Genomic DNA, 18,955 nt, shown 5'->3' on the forward strand with positions numbered 1-18,955 from the left:
CTTTATTTGGATTATAATCTTCTAGGCAAAAGAAGAACAGGGTAAGTAGAAGACAATGTAGAATAGTAAAATAGGTAATAGTCACATCTGAACTGAATTATCTTTCATAAACTTAAGCCCAATTAGTATGAAATAAATTTAAAAGACAAAACATGTTAGTTTTCTAGGTATATATAGCATCAAGTCTTCACGATTGATCATGAATGACCAACCGTAAACCTGTCAGGGGGAGGCTGAGAGGGAAGTAAGTAGTTGATTTTTATATTTTATAAAAGTATGAAGGTATAGATTTCACACTTGTTACTGAGGCTGACATTTTTCATATTACAGTATTCTTAGAAAAAGCACTGCAAGGAAAGATCAAAATGTTAATATAATGGGTATCTTTAAATGGCATTAATAGGGGATGCTTTTTTTCCCTCCTTTCTACTTTTCTGTTATTTCAAAGTTTTATACAATAAGAGTATATTACTTTTGAAATAGCAAAAAGCCTAATTTAAAAGTCTTTAAGCCAAAGCAATATTAAGAAAGAAAAACAAAGCTGGAGGAATCAGGCTCCATGACTTCAGGCCACACTTCAAAGCTATAGTCATCAAAACACTATGGTACTGGCACAAAAACAGAAACAGACCAATGGAACAGGATAGAAAGCCCAGAAACAAACCCATGCACCTATGGTCAATTAATCTATGACAAAGGAGGAAAGAATACACAATGGAAAAAAGGCAGTCTCTTCAATAAGTGGTGCTGGAAAAACTGGACAGCTACATGTAAAAGAATGAAATCAGAACATTCTCTAACACCATATAAAAAAATAAACTCAAACTGGATTAAAGACCTAAATGTAAGACTGGATACTGAAAAACTCCTAGAAGAAAGCATAGGCAGAACACTCTTTGACATAAATCGTAGCAATATCTTTTTGGATCCGTCTCCTACAGTAATGGAAATAAAAACAAAAATAAACAAATGGGACCTAATGAAACTTAAAAGCTTTTGCACAGCAAAGGAAACCATAAACAAAATGAAAAGACAACCTACAGAATGGGAGAAAATATTTGCAAACCATGAGACTGACAAAGGATTAATTTCCAAAATACACAAACAGCTCATACAGCTCAATATCGAAAAAGTAAACAACCCAATCAAAAAAATGGGCAGAAGATCTAAATAGACACTTCCCCAAAGAAACATACAGATGGCCAACAGGCACGTGAAAAGATGCTCAACATCACTAATTATTAGAGAAATGCACATCAAAACTACAGTGAGGTACCACCGCACTCCAGTCAGAATGGCCATCATCAAAAAGTCTACAAATAATTAATGCTGGAGGGTGTGGAGAAAAAGGAACCCTCCTACACTGCTGATAAGAATGTAAATTGGTGCAGCCACTAAGGAGTACAGTATGAACGTTCCTTAGAAAACTAAAAATATCGAGTTACCATATGATCCAGCCATCCCACTCCTGGGCATATATCCGGAGAAAAACACAATTCGAAAAGATACATGCACTCCAATGTTCATAGTGGCACTATTTAAATACAATAGCCAAGGCATGGAAGCAACCTAAATGACCAGCGACAGACGAATGGATAAAGAAGGTGTGGTGTATATATAGAATGGAATACTGTATATATATTCAGCCATAAAAAAGAATGAAATGACGCCGTTTGCAGCAACATGGATGGACCTAGAGATTATCATACTAAGTGAAGTAGGCCAGAAAGAGAAAGACAAATATCATATGGTATTTGTTTATATGTAGAATCTAAAAAAAAAAAACAAATTAACTTACTTACAAAACAGAAATAGACCCACAAAGAAAACAAACTTACAGTTTCCAAAGGGGAAAAGGGGGGAAGGCATAAATTAGGAGTTTGGGATTAATAGATACACACTATTATATATAAAATAGATAACCGGCAAGGACCTACTGTATAGCACAGGGAACTATACTCAATATTTTATAATAACCTATAAGGGAAAAGAATCTGAAAAAGAATATATATATACATATGTATAACTGAATCACTGTGTTGTATATCTGAAACTAACACATTGTAAATCAACTATACGTCAATAAAAAATAATAATATATGTAGCTTACATTTTAAAAAAAGGTTTTATGTCAGATAATATAGAGTCAATGTGTTACAAGAAAAGCAAGACCTGAGATCTGTCGTTTTTAATGTATTCTTTAAGTTGATAAACTTTATGAAGTTAATAGATTCGTTCTTGAGCAAAATAACAACAGCAATGATAATAATAATTTCACCTGTTCCCTTTCGTGCAAGTTCCAAATTCCACTGGGGTTTTGTGGTGGGTGTGCCATCAGAACCTGATGAGTGCTGGGGGATTAAAGCAGATCGGGAGCTGGCTGGCCGATATTTAGAGAGTCCTAAAATGCCAAAGAAGAGTGAAAACAGGGATTTATTTCTTTGTTTCCCAAAAGAAGAAAACAGTCTGAAGGTTTTTATAAGTTAACCTTAAAGCCAAAATCAGTTCAACAGTAAAATTCCAATAATAAAAAGAATACTACATTTTAAAAGTACTGAAGATCCCCCATTTGATTTACTTCTTTGTCATGGTTCCAATATACTTAAGTTTGAGAAAAATACATTCAAGAAAGACAGTATACCTGACTGGACTGCTGAACATATAAATTGGAGCCTACATTCTGGGGCAGAACCATGTCATGTTTTTTATTATTTATGTGGAACTTTGCATATAGTAAAGCATGCCTGCTCCCCCCAAAACTTATTAATAAATTCTATTATAATATTTACTCGACAAATAGATCAAAATAATTTAGGGATTACAGAAGATATTTACAACAGGAACGTTTTAATGGTATAACGTGAACAGCACTGTATTATCAGGACACCCAGGTTCTAATTCCAAATTATCCACAAATTAGATATACAGTCCAGGTAAGACATTTATTTTTTTGTGCCTCAATTTCATTTGTCACATGGAAAAGTTCAAGGATTTGGGTCTAGCACTGAGTTGGCTAGTACTTGGGTGTGTCATTTAGGGTAAGTCATTTAATATCTCTCTGCGTAAATGTCCTTGTCTGTAAAATTGACAGAATAGATAAATGACTGTTAAGATCTCTTACAATTATAAAAGCCAAAGAATTCATGACCTGTCAGTTTTCAAAGATAATTAGGTTCATATTCTACCTGATGCCAGTTTTCAAATTCTACTAGCTCATCCTAGATTTCTAGATAGTAAAAAGTACTTTAGGTCTCACAAATAAAATTAAACAAAAAGCCAAACAAACAAAAAGCAGACCAAAGTAGGTAAGGGAGACTTGCACATATATAGCATGTTAAAAAAAAAAACCAAAACCTCATTCAAATATAAAGATCATAAAAGATAACCACAAGCAGCATGAAGTATAAATTGGATTTTCCAGTAAAAAGAAACAGGAACAGTACCTCCCCCGCAAAAAAGAAAAACAGTCATATTCATAATAAAAGAAATGCATTATAAACTTGAATTATCATTTTATAGTTAATAAATATCTTTTAAGTTATTACATTGACAATAAAATAGTACCATGAGACACAAAAATGATAAATATTAATGAATTACACCTATGGATCAAGATGGATGAATTTTGGCAGCAAAAGGTTAAGTGAAGAAGACCAAGTCATACTGAGTATCATACCATTTTCATATAATTCAAAAACTAAGGGCAAGTAAACATATAGATCATATATATACGTGGTATACTGTAAAGAAAAGCAACAGAATGATTAAGAAAAAGAAAAAAAAATACAAGACAGTATTTATTTACTTGTAATGCAAAGACAGGAGAACAGAATCAGGGAAGAAGCATAAAGGGAATGGCCACGGCATGGAGTATAATACACGTTAAGGTGGGTGGCAGGTTCACCGATATTTGTTTTATTACTGTATTTCACAACTTACATGCAAGCTACATCAAAGCTTTATTCCTGAAAATTTTAAAATGCTGATGACATGAACTAGGTATAATCTCTTCAAAGGGCATTATGGCAATAATATCAAAAGCTATGAAAATCTTCTAAAGATAAGTATCTTACAATAGAGCTAAAAAAGTCACCAAAAATATATTTTGGGGAATTTATCCTAAGAGCATAATTTGACAAAAACAAAAGCTTTTGTATGAAGATATTCAGAGAGAATTATTTGCAAAAAATTAAAATCAGAAACAAATGCCTGCCCACAGGGAAATAATAAGGTAAATTCAAGTGTATCAACTCAATATTGCCTCAGGTAACATTTTCAAAAGAAAAGATTATGATGTTTGAGAAATGCATGCAAAAATCTATGATATGATATAATATTATGTGGAACAGGCAGTCAAGAAGAGAAAGTAGTTGTGTTACAGGCCGCATTTACTATAGTCAAGAAGTTTTGTATATAATTATGGTTACATTATTTATAAAAAAACAAATCTAGTATTTTATTTTGAGGTTAGGCCTACTACAAAAAACAAAACAATAAAAAAAAATGAAAGCTACTGGAAGGAATCTGATGAATGGATTTTTGAAAAAACCAGTCTAGAAGTAAGCCAAATATTTAAAAAGAACCATAATAAAGTAAAAATCAAATGAAATACTTAAAAAAAACTTTATTCCTTTGCTGATATGTGTTATAATCTGATACAATCTAGTATTTTATACTGGCTACTTCTAAACTTTATAGTTGTTCTCTTCAAAAATAAAGCAACACACCTTAAAATAGTGATATCGTGTGAACTTTCTCCATCAACCCGAGTGAATGCAATATATCTTACCTGGAGTTGACGGCCTTTCGAGCATGTTTAAATGATGGGAAATGAATGCCTGGCTATCATGAACAGTATCCATATCAATCTCCTCCTCATCTTGAGAGCTTGAAAACTAAAACACACACATACAAAACAAAGGAGCAAAAGAGCCATTATATCACTTTATGTTTGGATTTTTGCTCTTAAGAAAGGTAGCAGAAAGGCCACAGGATATACCCCCAAAAAATCTTAAAAGGAAAAGTAGTCTTTTTCTCAAAAAGTATTAAGAGAAAGAAAAGATAATTTGGCTCAGCCTCCAAAAGAAGCTGATTGGAAATTATAGGAAATATAATAGCAACTAAAATCTGTTCCTACGTTGTGGGAAGAAATAGTGAGCTGTGGTAGATTGTGCACACACAGTTCCTCCTCCAAGGAGAGAAGAAGTATGTGATAACAGAAGTTTAACAATCGGTTGGAATGTTTTAGATGGACATTTGAGTTCTTTTATGGTTCAGTCTGTCCCAACTGTTCCTGCTAAGGAAAAACCATTGCAAGTATTCAAAAAGAGTTACAAGAAGGTGAATATCCTACACTGTTAATACAGGCTTAACCTGTATTTCTTACTCTGATTTTGAGTCTGACTTTACTGCTATCCTCATTCTTCTCCAGTATTTGACCAGGTTCTAGTGGGGACCCCAGTGGTGTATCAGCCTTCCTCTTCACTCCCTGCTGATGAGCTGATATATTACATGATGCTTCCTTGGCAAGGTGATCATCTTCCTGTGGCAATATTCAAGATCAAAATTAGATTTCTGAAGACAAGTAGCTCACGTTATAGCTGAAAACTAATACCTAGAGCAACCATGCAGGTTAGAGCATGCCCAGTGCCTAAAAGTTATCAGCAATGGGCTTAAAGTAAATCTCACCTTTTCCTATCGGCTCGTCTTTTTGGGGGGAAGAAGGGAGATAGTAAAGTGAACTTTGAAAGCTTTCGCCAAAGCATATATCTTTTGGTGTCATTTTCTTCTCTTATCCTAAAGACTCCAAGTATGAAAGTGGATAACTTAATATACATGGGCAAGAATTATAAACATATTCATTTCCACTGGTTTCTAAATATTCAGATATAAAAGAGCTCTTTAATGAGACTCTTTTTTTTCTTCTATTAAAAGATGTGTCTTACTTCTTCATAACCCAAAACTCTAGGATACATTTTCAATTTATAACAAATAAGTATGGTTATATTTCAGAAAATCTAGGTGGATAAGTACTTTTAAGACTATTACTAACTAGCATAAAGAGAAATTTGAGTTTTAAACTGTCAAAACACCAGTAGGGAATTGCCAGCCAAGTAATCTGGTCTAAATATTGGTGAAAAATGAAGCCTGAAGTACTGGGGACATTTTGTCATCAATAAGAAAATCATTTCTGGAAAACTTTCTTTACATTACAGTAAAATAACTGATATGACCCTAAAGGTCTTTCTACAAAAAGTTTGGTAATTTCATAATGCATAGCTGGAAATAAAAGCTTTTCTAAAAGCACACATACACATATATATAAATTTAAAAATATAATGCATACTCTCCTCCCCAAATCAGATTACGCTTTTACCTAACCATTCATTGTTATTTGATTCAATAAGCATTTTCCAGGCACCGTTCATATGTTTAGAATTGTGCTATTATGCAAAGTAGCAGAAAATAAAAATGTCAAGGCCCTGTGTTCAAACAGCTTGCCATTACAATATATGGACAAGATAGGTTAATATGTAATAGGTTAAATATTCATTTCAATATTCTACTTCTCAAAGTAGAAATTCTATGCTCAAGTACAAAAACATCATTGTCATCACAAAAAAGGAGTCAATGGATTAGCAGCACATCATCTGTTGCGTGCAGCTATGTATCAATAGTTGTCAGGAGCACTTTATAAATTGTAAAGTGCTAAACTAATGTCAGCTAGCAGTTTTGTAAATGGCACAAGAAGCTGTTAGTGGCTTTAAAATTCACCAGTTCAGAAGAAACAATTCTCTTCTTCAGAGCTCTATATAATAAAACTACACCTTCTATAACACATGTGATTCTTACAGGGTTCTGAAATCCAACTAGCTGTGTGTGACTACTTGGATTGACCGCAGCTTCCTGGTTGCCTGCTATGGCCTCTGGAATTATGGTTGGATTCAAGACAGCTTTTTTCTCTTTCAGATTAAGGACCAAGCCAAGTTCTGGCAAGGGTAAGCAGGAAGGTCTACTGAGGCCAAAAAGTGTGAAGTACAAGTCCACAGCACCACACCGTAACCGCCAGTCATGTGAAGTACCTAGGAAGTAAATAACAGTAATAATAAAAAGTCAACATACACATTTATCCATACATTTTTTAAATGCTCCAGAACCTGTACAGAGGGAAGAGATGAGAGGGTTATGATACCTAAAGAAGCCACCTATTGACCTAGGTAGGCCCCGATGGCAAACCCTCCACTCTAAAGACGCTTCTTATAACACGGGAACCTACAACTGTTACAGAAACAATACATGTTCAAATGAAATCATGAATCTTACAACTGGAGAAATTTTATTCTTTCATTCTTCCTACAAAATAAAAATTAGACACCTAGTATAAATCTAATATTCCCCAAACAGTGTTTTTTTCTGGCTCTAAATCCTCCTTTTAGTCCCTCCTCCTTGGTAACTGCTCCACATTCATTCATTCTCTGTTTATCTTGTCTGATTTTCTTCTTTAATAGCTTGTTAGGAAGATGGCACACCAAGAGCCTTCATGAACCCTACCACTGGAAACAAATTCTCCTAACCGTCAAATTTATTACTTTCAGGTTTTAAATACAGTAAGAAACCCTACAACTATTTGAAATAACACAATTCTAAACTTTGACTTATTTTAGAGAAGGAAACTATTTTGCTAAACACCTTCATATTTGTGTTGTTCTAGTAGGTATTTATTAAAAAAAAAAACAAAAATAAGCAAACCCCGGAGATGGCAACAGGTCATAAAACATGTATTGACCAGAAGAAAACTGCATCAGAAGAAATTCAGTTTAAAGTAGAGACACTGGGCTTCCCTGGTGGCGCAGTGGTTGAGAATCCGCCTGCCATTGCAGGGGACACGGGTTCGTGCCCCGGTCCGGGAAGATCCCACATGCCACGGAGCGGCTGGGCCCGTGAGCCGTGGCCGCTGAGCCTGTGCATCAGGAGCCTGTGCTCCGCAATGGGAGAGGCCACAACAGTGAGAGGCCCGCATACCGCAAAGAAAAAAATAAAAAATAAAAAATAAAAAAAATAAAGTAGAGACACTTTCCAATTTCTCTGATGAGTCTCAGTGTCTTCATCTCCAAAACAAGGGTTTTGGTCTCAGGTTATACCTTACCCTATAGCAATAAAAGACCAGAGCACAGTGACATCAGAACTCTTCCTCACGTGCCTTCTTTTCCCCAGTGGAACACTCCAGGTAGATACGGCCACCAAATAGAACTGTCAAGGTGAAATTATCATCTAGGTTTAGATAATTTCTATGGTTTCTAGGCACAATCTAAAATGACCTAGAGAATTTAAAACATGTGAGAATAAGAAATATTCTTCTGGGCTTCCCTGGTGGCGCAGTGGTTGAGAATCCGCCTGCCGATGCAGGGGACATGGGTTCGTGCCCTGGTCCGGGAAGATCCCACATGCCGCGGAGCAACTAAGCCCGTGAGCCATGGCCGCTAGGCCTGCGCGTCCGGAGCCTGTGTTCCGCAATGGGAGAGGCCACAACAGTGAGAGGCCCGCATACCGCAAAAAAAAAAAAAAGAAAAGAAATATTCTTCTGGTTAAGAAAAATAAACCATATAAATACTTAATTTTGGCCAAGAAATGTGGTTTCAAACGGGTACCATAATGTTTTAAAAAGGAGAAACAAAAAGGAAAGAAGTTGCTACAGCAAACTTGATTTTATTTTATTTTTTTGGTATGCGGGCCTCTCACTGTTGTGGCCTCTCCCGTTGCGGAGCACAGGCTCCGGCCGGACGCGCAGGCTCAGCGGCCATGGCTCAGGGACCCAGCCGCTCTGCGGCACGCGGGATCCTCCCGGACCGGGGCACGAACCCGTGTCCCCTGCATCGGCAGGCGGACTCCCAACCACTGCGCCACCAGGGAAGCCCTACAGCAAACTTTAGACAGCATAAATATTAAGCTTTGTGGTTTTCAACAAATATTAGAATAAGTAAATACATTGTAATCAAGTATGATTTTGATAAGATTTACTCTGACAGATAGGTAACTGTTATATTAACTATGTGCAAAGAACATCCACATGGATTTAGAATTTTAATTTACAGAGTTCTTACTATATACTACACAATTGCTAGGCAATATGCATGCCATTAAACAGCTATCTATCCTATCTGAGACATCTTCAGTTTTGCTACTGTGTGATAAGGTAACAGATATGCAACACTGCTGGAAGCAAGAGAAAGAGGCAGGAGCTCGAGAAGTATGAGTTTTTATATCATTAAAAACTACAGAGAAACCAGACATCGGAAGAACAGTACAGAGTGAAAATAAGGATTTTATACTGGAAATCCATTTCCTTCTCTGGAATATCCATATTTGGACACTTTAATGGACTGACATTGCCTAGTTTTTTGTAGGCACTCATTATTCTTCTCCTCAAAGAATTTTACATATGTAAATGTTCCACAAAGGACAGGTATCAGATTCCTGGGCCTTTTATTACAAAGGCCAGAGGGGCTCAACCCTCTGAAGAAAGGCAGGGAATCCGGCCAGAGCAGCTAGCCCTGTATCTATCTATTCATGGGTATAGCAAGAAAAGAAGTGAATCTCAGGCACTTTATCAGTAAAGAAACTAGAATGGCTTAGGGTGCATTTACACTGGAATAAAACTTAACCTCGAAGAGCAGTGTTGCCCAACTATGTCTACTGCAAATAACGATCCTGGAATCTTTATATAATGTAGATGACATTGAAACGAGTCAGGCAACTGAATATGAATTCCTAAAAGTTTCTTAAAAATTATTTTAATTTTAAAAAGCAAGTAGATAATGTATATTTTGATGAGCTAGGGTGTTGTTTTGTTTTCTGAAAGTCAGCTAAGGATGGTTAGGCAGCACAGGGAATGAAGGCTGCTAAAAGCACTGAACCTCTAGAATATGGTTTTTGTTACTTTTTATTTCTATGCAGCCTTTTTGGTTTTGGATTTGTAAAGGTTTTGGTAGACCTTCAATTTGTATGGAGGGATGAGCATTATTCTTCTGTTCCTGGGGGAAGTCCTTGATTAAATGTTTTTTTTCCCACAAAAAACGGACTTATAAATATTACAATTTAAGGCTGATAAGAGGGAACTAAAAAAATAAGCAGTGCTTCTGTTAAAATTATAAGACAGAAAAAAAGAACATCATGTTTCAAAATCATGGAATAAAATCTTAAAATGGTTATCACTTTATAGTGGAATATAGTCGGAAAAAACACTTCTGCTTACTTACTAGTTAGCTCTGTGATTCTGGGCAATTCAGCTGCCCAGGCCATAAAATGAGAGCAATTAACTTAATCTTTAAGGTCCTCTCAGGTCTAAAATTCCATGATTCCAAATCAACCAATTCTATGAGAAATAAGCCCTGAAAGAGCTCCTGATTTCTACCCTCAGTGATAGCATTCTGAAGACTCTTCTTTAATCTTCTAGCTACCCCTCCCAGCACAATCACTTATATGGCAAGGAATGCCCATATACACGAAAAAACAAGTCATTATTCTTTCCTCTCAGGTAAAAATGCTGTCCATTCTGGTATCATTAGCAGTTATACTTTGGGACAAGCCCTGCTTACCTGAATCAGAAGAACAATGCTCAGTGTTGATGTTCTCTATTCAAATCAGAAAGTATCTAAAGACAAATCCCCCAAATAACAAATCTGATCTTAAAAAAGATCATCACTTAATTTTCTGAAGTAATTGACATTAAAACTGATCAAGCCAAAAAGCTGCTAAGAAGAAAGCTCTCTTTAAAAGCCACCCTTTTCAGGACATTTTTCTTTTTTTGGCTGCACCCTGTGGCTTGCGGGATCTTAGTTCCCCGACCAGGGATCAAACCCATGCCCCCTGCAGTGGAAGTGCAAAGTCCTAAGCATTGGACTTCCAGGGAATTCCCCAGGACATTTTTCAATAAACCCAGCACTCCTTATTGATGACAGAAGCTTAAAAATTTGTATAGCTAGGCCACACAAGTATGACTGTGTGGTAGTTCTGTCCTGATCTTTCTATCCTACACTAAAGTAAAAAAAAAACACAGCAAATTTCATATATATTCATGTGTGCATTTACAAATATAATTTCTGACAAAAAAATGAATTATGTCTAATAAAAATGTTTTCATTTTCTTCCACCATTTCTATTTCTAAGAGGAAGGGTTTGGGGGAGAGAGAAACAGAGGGGCGGAACTTTGAAATCTGATGTTAATAACAAAATTGTTTATTTTCTTATTCAGAAACCTGGCAAATCCTACCGAACTGAATTTTAAGTAGTCCTTCATTCTACCCCCAGAGCGCAGCTGTAAACTTTCAAACATTAAAAGTTATGATGTAAATAAATAGCCTTCAATGTTCTGAATAATTACATAAATGTTTTTATGTTATTCTTACAGTGAAGTGCCAAACAATGCAGAGCAGCTTGGGAGTAATGGCTAAAATTTCCTTCATGATGATATAGCATCTCTTCAACGAATGCTTATTATCTTAAGGGGAAAAAAAGCACTGTTAAGCAGGCAAGGCCAGAGAAAGTAGTTACATTTTAAAATATAACATTTTAGACATTGTGGGCCTTTTGGTCTCTGTTCAATTACTCAACTCTGGTGCTGTAGTGTAAAAGTTGCCAGTAAGCAAGTGAGCAGGACTGTGTTCCAATAAAATTTTATTCGTGGATGCTGACATTTTAATTTCATAAAACTTTCAGGTGTCATGAGATACTATTAACATTTCTTCCAATCATTTAAAAATGCAAAAGCCATTCTTAACTTATGGGCTGTACAAAAACAGACGGTGGGTCAGATCTGGCCCTAGAGCCACTGTTAGCTGACCTCTGTTCTAGATGACATATATACTTTGAAATCTGTAGAAATGAATTAGTACAAGTACATAAAAATTTACAACTGCAATTTACTGATGAACATGCTAATGAATAACATATTGATAGGACATCATCATGCAGCATTAATTTACTGCACACAGTTCCAAATACTTATCTGGCTGTCAGTTTACATGTAACTCTGTCAATATCAGTGCCAGTGAAGAATTTACTCTCAAACTGAAAATGTATTAAACATGATTTAAGGTCTACAGTATTACAAAAAATGTAGTCTAGTCCAGCGGCCATTTCTATAGAATGAGACACAGTTACAAATAAATACTGGAATTGCTGTAATAAATTTATTTGCCATGGAAGAATGATGTGTAATTATTTTAAACAAATTACTATATTATAATTAGTTAACATTTTTTATTACTGTGATTACAATTTTGAATTTTGTATTTTATGTTCAGTAGTTTGATTTGTGAATTTTATAAAGAATGACTTTACACCTGTTGCAGTTGTTATAACTGGGAAATAAATGCTATACTGACTTAAAGAAAAGCACCAATAAAAATTTCTAATTCTTAGGTTTTTATTTTTTAAATGAATTTTTAAAATTACTGTCATGTTGAGTTATAAGCCAGTATTTTACCTAAAAGATACAAAAGGTAGGCTCTCATATATTCTGAATTTTGAAACATTTTTCTTTGGGAAAGGAAAACGGTTTCTTTTAGTGTGCAAAAAAATACATACAGCTAACAGAAGTCAGACAGGCCATAATTCCACCTGCTCCTCACTGCCTATAGGATAAAACACAAATTCCTGAGGCCCTTTGCTTTTGGATCCTAATCTGTCTTTCCAGGTAACACTCACTATTTTCCAAATACCCTTTAGAACTCAAAGGTTTTACATACACTTAATTCTCTTACCTAAAATGTCTTTCTCCTATGACAAACTCTTTTCTACTCCTTGAGAGCTGGCTCAAATATCACCACTCCATGAATAGTCCAGCATTCCAGGCAGGGCTCACGGTTCTGTTCTTCAGGTTACCAGGGTATTTTGCTCTTCTCTTTATTTTAGCAACTACCTGTTTGTATTATAGTTTATCTGTTCCTATGTCTCTCTTTCCATTATACTAAGTTAATGGAAAAGGCATCGTTGTATGCAAAAACATAGCACAATGGCAAACAGGAGGTGCTCAAGAAATAACTGGTGAATAAATTAATGCTTGAAACCCTTAAAAAGAATTGCCCCTGGACAATGTAATATTTTTAACTAAAAATAAAACTATTTAAGAGTCTTAAGCAATGAGGGATGAAGACTATGTAATGTGAAAAATGTTTCTCTTTAAAAATGTTTTACTTTCTGTGGAAGATTATTACTTTAAAAGCTGTATGGAAACTATAAGGACATTTTTGGGGACAACTGAGGAAACCTGAATATGGGACATATATTGGAGTGGAGTGTGATAACGGTATTGTGTATATGTAGGAGAATGTCCTTATTCTTAGGAATATATGCTTAGTATTTTGGGAAAAGTATCATGAGGCAACTTATTTTCAAATGATTCAGAAAAACAGGGTTTGTAACATACACACAGAGAGTGAAGAGAGAAAGTAAATATGGTAAAATGTTAACTAGTTAACAGAGCTGAAAATATTCAATATATGATTATTCATTATACCATTTAAAAAATTTTTCAAAGCTTTGAAAATTTTAGAAACAAAATGAAATGGTGGGGAGAAAATGTTATATGGGAAAATTAAACCAGTGAATGAGTTAAGATATCTGATATGAGTATGCATGAGTACATACATCTATAGTTTGTGTGTGTGTGTGTGTGTGTGTATGTGTATTTTCACAGCAAAAACTGTTAGGAAGATACCTGAGTAGCGCCCAAAACTCAAGGATAAGTGGAGCTACCACATAGCAGGCAGAGTGCAGAGACCAGGCAGTCCTGGCATCTTGATAGTACAAGTCTGAGAACCCTCCTTCTGGCACAGAGCCATTAAAATCCCCCCAGTACATTTCTAAAAAGAGTATTACTAACAGTCATTGAATGATATATCAATTTTTTAAAAAGCACAAATATGATTTCTTAGTTCATCTTATTTTCAAACTAATTTCAATTTTCTAAATCCTGTTTCTATGTAACCTACTGCAATTAATCTCTTATTGAAAAGTTTCTGAAACCAGCCAAGCAAAGAAACTTTGATTCCTCAAGAGCACCTGATGACCATCTCGTAAGATGATCCTTCCTTAACTGCCATGATACGTCCCCATATATTTTAAATGAGTTCAAAAATTTTACAACTAAGCAAAGTCAACACCTCTCAAATCCACCTTGGAACAGGACAAAAATAAATGAATGAATATAATTAAAACCCTATCACCCACAATTTATTTGTTCTCCATATGTAAATCAAGATAATGCTTATCTCAAGTGACGTGATAATCCAGGAACCCCAATAAGGAGTAAGGGGCAGGCAGAGTTCAGCAGGATTTAGGGACTTAGATGATGCTCTAGCTCCTTTTGTTACAAGTGAGTTCTCATTAACATTTCTTAAAACGGTAACTGTTAAGAAGATAATACAGTAATGTGAAAAATTCTCATGATAAAATGCATTTAAAAACTTCACTACAACTATGTCCATACACATATACACAAAAAGAAATTTTTTTCCCTAAAGGCCAAATACACTCAAATCTTAACAGTGGAGATATAATGAAATTATACAGTATTTTCCTTTTTTGTTATTTTGTGCAGACAAACTCTGCAACATGATATTACTTATTATTGGAAAAAAAAACTTTAAAGGAATTTCTTAGATCAGATTCATTTATGTATCCCAGAGGCCCAGGCTTGGAAGGGAAATGAGCAACCTTCTAATCAATCTTCCCTAATGCCCAATGTTCGCCAAACACATTAAAAAGAAAAACAAAACCAAAAAACCCTCCCAATTATTTGAGCCACTCCCACTGTTCATATTGTTCCCAGTTATTTATCTGAAGAACCAACCAAAAATTGTTTATGACTATGGCCTCACTGATCTGCTCGGTTTAGATTATTGGCACAGAGAATTCCAAACTGAAGCAGTAACTGTACTTTATACTGAACACTATCAAAAATAAATACTAAACATCAATCAGACCTTGAGTTTGTATAACCACAATCTTCCAATGGGCTTCAAATGTTTTACAGAGATTGTCTCATTAATCTTAAACACACATTTATTTTGTCCATGTAATCTTCCCTAGAAGGTGATATGAGAATTCTTTGTACTTCATTATGTTTTCCTCAAAGTTGTAATCCATCACAACCATGGAATCATGCATTCTTATTAAGAATATATTCAACACAGTAGTTTGTGCCATATATTAACTGCTGAATGATCCTTTACAAGTTTGTGAACTTGTGTGCTCATCCCCTGGATCTAAATGACAGTAATCACAACATTCTTTAAGGTAACCACAAGTAGCAACATATAAAACATTATGTAAATGGTAGCACTTATTCTTCTAGGTATTAGGGAAAATATGAGAATGATAATTTGGCAATATCAACATAAACTGGATTATGTGTTGTTTTCTGAATATTTTGAGGAAAAGGGCCATTCTATTTTCAATTTTATTAAATTTCAATGAAATATCTACTATGGTGCCTTTACTTGGGGGTATTGGACTACGATTATGAAACTGAGGGACAGAAGTTATACAACCACAACATCTCAGTGATAGTCAATTAAATAATTTTTGAAAAAGAATCAGAACTTGGTATTTAGTTGTGATTCAGTGAAGCAGTCACTAATAAGATAGGCAGGCCAAGTTATTTTCTAATATTCTAGAAAGAAGGTAAAGTGACACATTTACTAGAATGAATACCCACTGCTCCCTCACCATCTATCTGTAACAACTTATCTTTAAGCAAAACACTTTTCAGCCTAGCTTTTGATTGAATTTTAAATCAAAACAAGTATTACAATTTCAACATATCAGAGACATAAGGCGAATTTTCTTTACATATATACTACAGTTAGAAGTAAATCGGAAAAGACCAATAATTCAATTAAATAAAAATGGCAAAGAATACGAATGACTTACATGAAAGGGACTACAAATAGTTGACATACATGAGAAGCATAATGGTATCATTACTAATATTAGTATAACAACATTATTGAGCACATAATATGAACTAGTTACTGTGCTTTACAAATATGAACTCATTTAATTTTCAGTTTGCAGAACTAGGTATCATCGTCACGTGCATTTTAAAAAGGAAAAACGATAGGCTTAGGCAAGTCACGTTGAGAGTAAGTCATCCAGCTGAGACTTAACCCTCAGCAAACTAGTTCCAGAGCTCATGCTTGGGAGCACTAACAGCCTCTTGACTTCACTCAAATAATGGAAATTAAAACTGTGATGAGATACCATGATCTCGAAGGTGCAGAACAATGACAATATGTACAGCTCTGAAAAGGATACACAAGAAATTGGTTACCTCTGGGAAAGGCCACTAGGAGGCTAGGGAAAAGAGGTGAGAAGCCATTTTTTCAACCCCCTGTAACCTTCTGAAATAAAAATAGTAGTATTTGCAAATTCATGTCTACAGCTCTTTAAACATTTGAGACACTTTCCCATAAATTAATATTTTTGTTTCCTCAACCACCCTGTGGGGCAAAATGAGTGTCTATGTCCTTAGCAAATGTAATCACAGCCACCACTGTGGAAGGTAAGTATTCTCCTTTAAAAAAAAAGACAAAAATTAACCACAGTTCTTTAAGTATGGATAACCTGTTATAAAGTGAAAATACCCCAATAAAAAAAATTTTTAAAGCCATTGCTGTCTTACCAGAATTCATAAGTTTCCAAAGTTGATCTACCAAAGCTTCATTGCATAAGGGAGACTCCATGTTCTTAGTAAATGGTGGGTTCTTAGTTAACATGTTTAGAATCTTATGTCTGAAAGATAAAGAAAAATTAAATTTTTGCTAATCATTAAATAAAAACTTTTGAAAATTATCTGCAGTTCCTCCTTCCTATTTTATCATCTCTCTTCTGAGATCTAGCTTTGTGTTTAAGTTTAGTTCCATTTCAAAAGACATTATGTTGTATTCTAAACATTTACTATTGTTTTTTTACTAAAAAATTCTGGTGGATTTGTTCTAAAAAAGTGCCTTAGGGTACAATGAGGTCCTCTAAAACCTGACTCTATATATTCCTAACCAACATTTCCTATCCCACTTCTAAAATGAACATTTTACTCTTCTTAGAAAAGTTTACAAAAAAGACTGGTTAGTAAATATAAAAATCTTAAAATGAGGCAAAAAAAAAAATCACATGTAGGCCAAGAAGTCTACATTTGAGACAATAAAATAAACTTTATTATTACAGTAACTTTGCAAAGCATGAAAATGTGCAGCACTATTTTAAATATGGAGATTGCAAAAAGGCTTCCTCAAAATAAGCTGACGTTTGAAAGAGTCAATTAAGAAAAGTATCCTCACAGAGGGTAGGAGTTAAACTCCGCTATTGGAAGTTTTTATCATACATGAAAGGCTACCCAAACACATTACGGAGTCTTCTGAAAAATAGGATAATGTGACCAAAACAAAATTTGAAGAACAAATGCCCAATCCTACGAGCGGGATAAACAAAGAACAGAGAAAGAAAAGGAGAAGCAAGAAAGCCACGGCAGTAGTCTAGTAGTCTAGCATTCAGGATAAAAGCCAGGTCTAGGACTAGGTCTAGGAAATTCAAGATCTCAGAATAATGGAAGGCTTGGGTATAAGTAAGGAAGAAAGAAACTTAGCTCATTATATTTGTTGAGGTTAGCAAGACCTTAAACAAGGTGAACCTGGGAAATTTTTACGTTTAGTGACAAGAGATCAAATTGGATTTGTACTTGAAAAAATGGGAGGAAAGTAGAACTGCAAGGTTGTAGTTTAAGTCACTTCACCCCTTTTGGCTTCAATATCATGTCTGTAAAACTGAAAGATGTGACTTTTACTGTTAACATACTTTTGTGATTTGAAATTTTAAGACTGAAGACTATTGAAAGGCTACAAGAGGTCTTCCCTGGTGGTGCAGTGGTTGAGAATCCGCCTGCCGATGCAGGGGACACGGGTTCGTGCCCCAGTCCGGGAAGATCCCACATGCCGCGGAGCGGCTGGGCCCGTGAGCCATGGCTGCTGAGCCTGCGCGTCCGGAGCCTGTGCTCCGCAAAGGGAGAGATCACAACAGTGAGAGGCCCGCCTACCACACACACACACACACAAAAAAAGGCTACAAGAACCAAACGTGAAATGTGGTTATACATGCAATTTATACATAGGTAATACGAAAGGGGATACATACCTCATGGATATTTAATATCCATATTTTCATATCTTTATGAGTAAAGATATTTTCATATCTTTATGAGCAGCTTGTAAGAATAGATCGGTATTACAGGTAAATAACACCATTTAAAACGTGGATGGAATTTTCTTTAGAAGATGTTAATGTTAATACTTTTAATTTGCATGAAGAAGAAAAGTTAAGTTTCTATCCCGCTGCTTCCCCAATTACCCCAAATACCAAAGTGGTAGGACCCAACAAATAAAACTTTATGGTATTTACTCAGATCATTACAAACTCTTTACAGCCATGCCAATGAATTGTAAATGGTACTCTGGGGATAGCTCTGAAATTATAATTAAAAGAGCAATAATGATAATTATGTGTACTACTTTTAGTAAATTAAGCATTTTTTCAAAAGTTTTGTTTTTCTTTAAAGTTTAGATGATAGAAGAAAGGTTTTCACAAGGAAGTATTTATAACTGACTAAACAACGCAATACTCAGAGGAGATAGTTTAAGGGCAGAAAATGAGAATCTTATGCTTAATTTTTTAGAGATTAAACAAAATTCACAATAAGCATACACTTCAGATATACGAAACAGACCTGAAGCAAATCCTGAGAAAATCATGGGTTTATGCCATGTTCCTGGCAGCAAAAACATCGCATGATTTCCCTAAACAATGGACACATTTCTTGGTGGACTAGTCCAATCCCATTGCCAATCACTGTAAGAAATGCAGTCAAATTGAAACCAGAAAAATGTTCAAAATCTCTCTGGAG

The 18,955-nt window shown here is 35.1% G+C and overlaps 1 protein-coding gene across 6 annotated transcripts in view; it reads right to left on the reverse strand.

Moving 5' to 3' along the window:
* Positions 1-18,955, reverse strand: part of TAF2 (TATA-box binding protein associated factor 2) — a 78,060-nt gene that overhangs the window by 8,975 nt on the left and 50,130 nt on the right. For 4 of the 6 annotated variants that reach the window (XM_067017160.1, XM_067017159.1, XM_059043435.2 and 1 more), the window contains 5 exons: positions 16,685-16,794; positions 6,853-7,082; positions 5,387-5,542; positions 4,790-4,895; positions 2,279-2,401 (listed from right to left, as the gene is read on the reverse strand). In XM_067017160.1, the coding sequence (XP_066873261.1) occupies positions 2,279-2,401; positions 4,790-4,895; positions 5,387-5,542; positions 6,853-7,082; positions 16,685-16,794 (725 nt within the window). The remainder of the gene's footprint in view (positions 1-2,278; positions 2,402-4,789; positions 4,896-5,386; positions 5,543-6,852; positions 7,083-16,684; positions 16,795-18,955) is intronic. The other 2 variants (XM_059043441.2, XM_059043440.2) reach the window with 1 other exon arrangement.

This window comes from Kogia breviceps, chromosome 17 (assembly GCF_026419965.1).
Source record: "Kogia breviceps isolate mKogBre1 chromosome 17, mKogBre1 haplotype 1, whole genome shotgun sequence".
NCBI lineage: Eukaryota > Metazoa > Chordata > Mammalia > Artiodactyla > Physeteridae > Kogia > Kogia breviceps.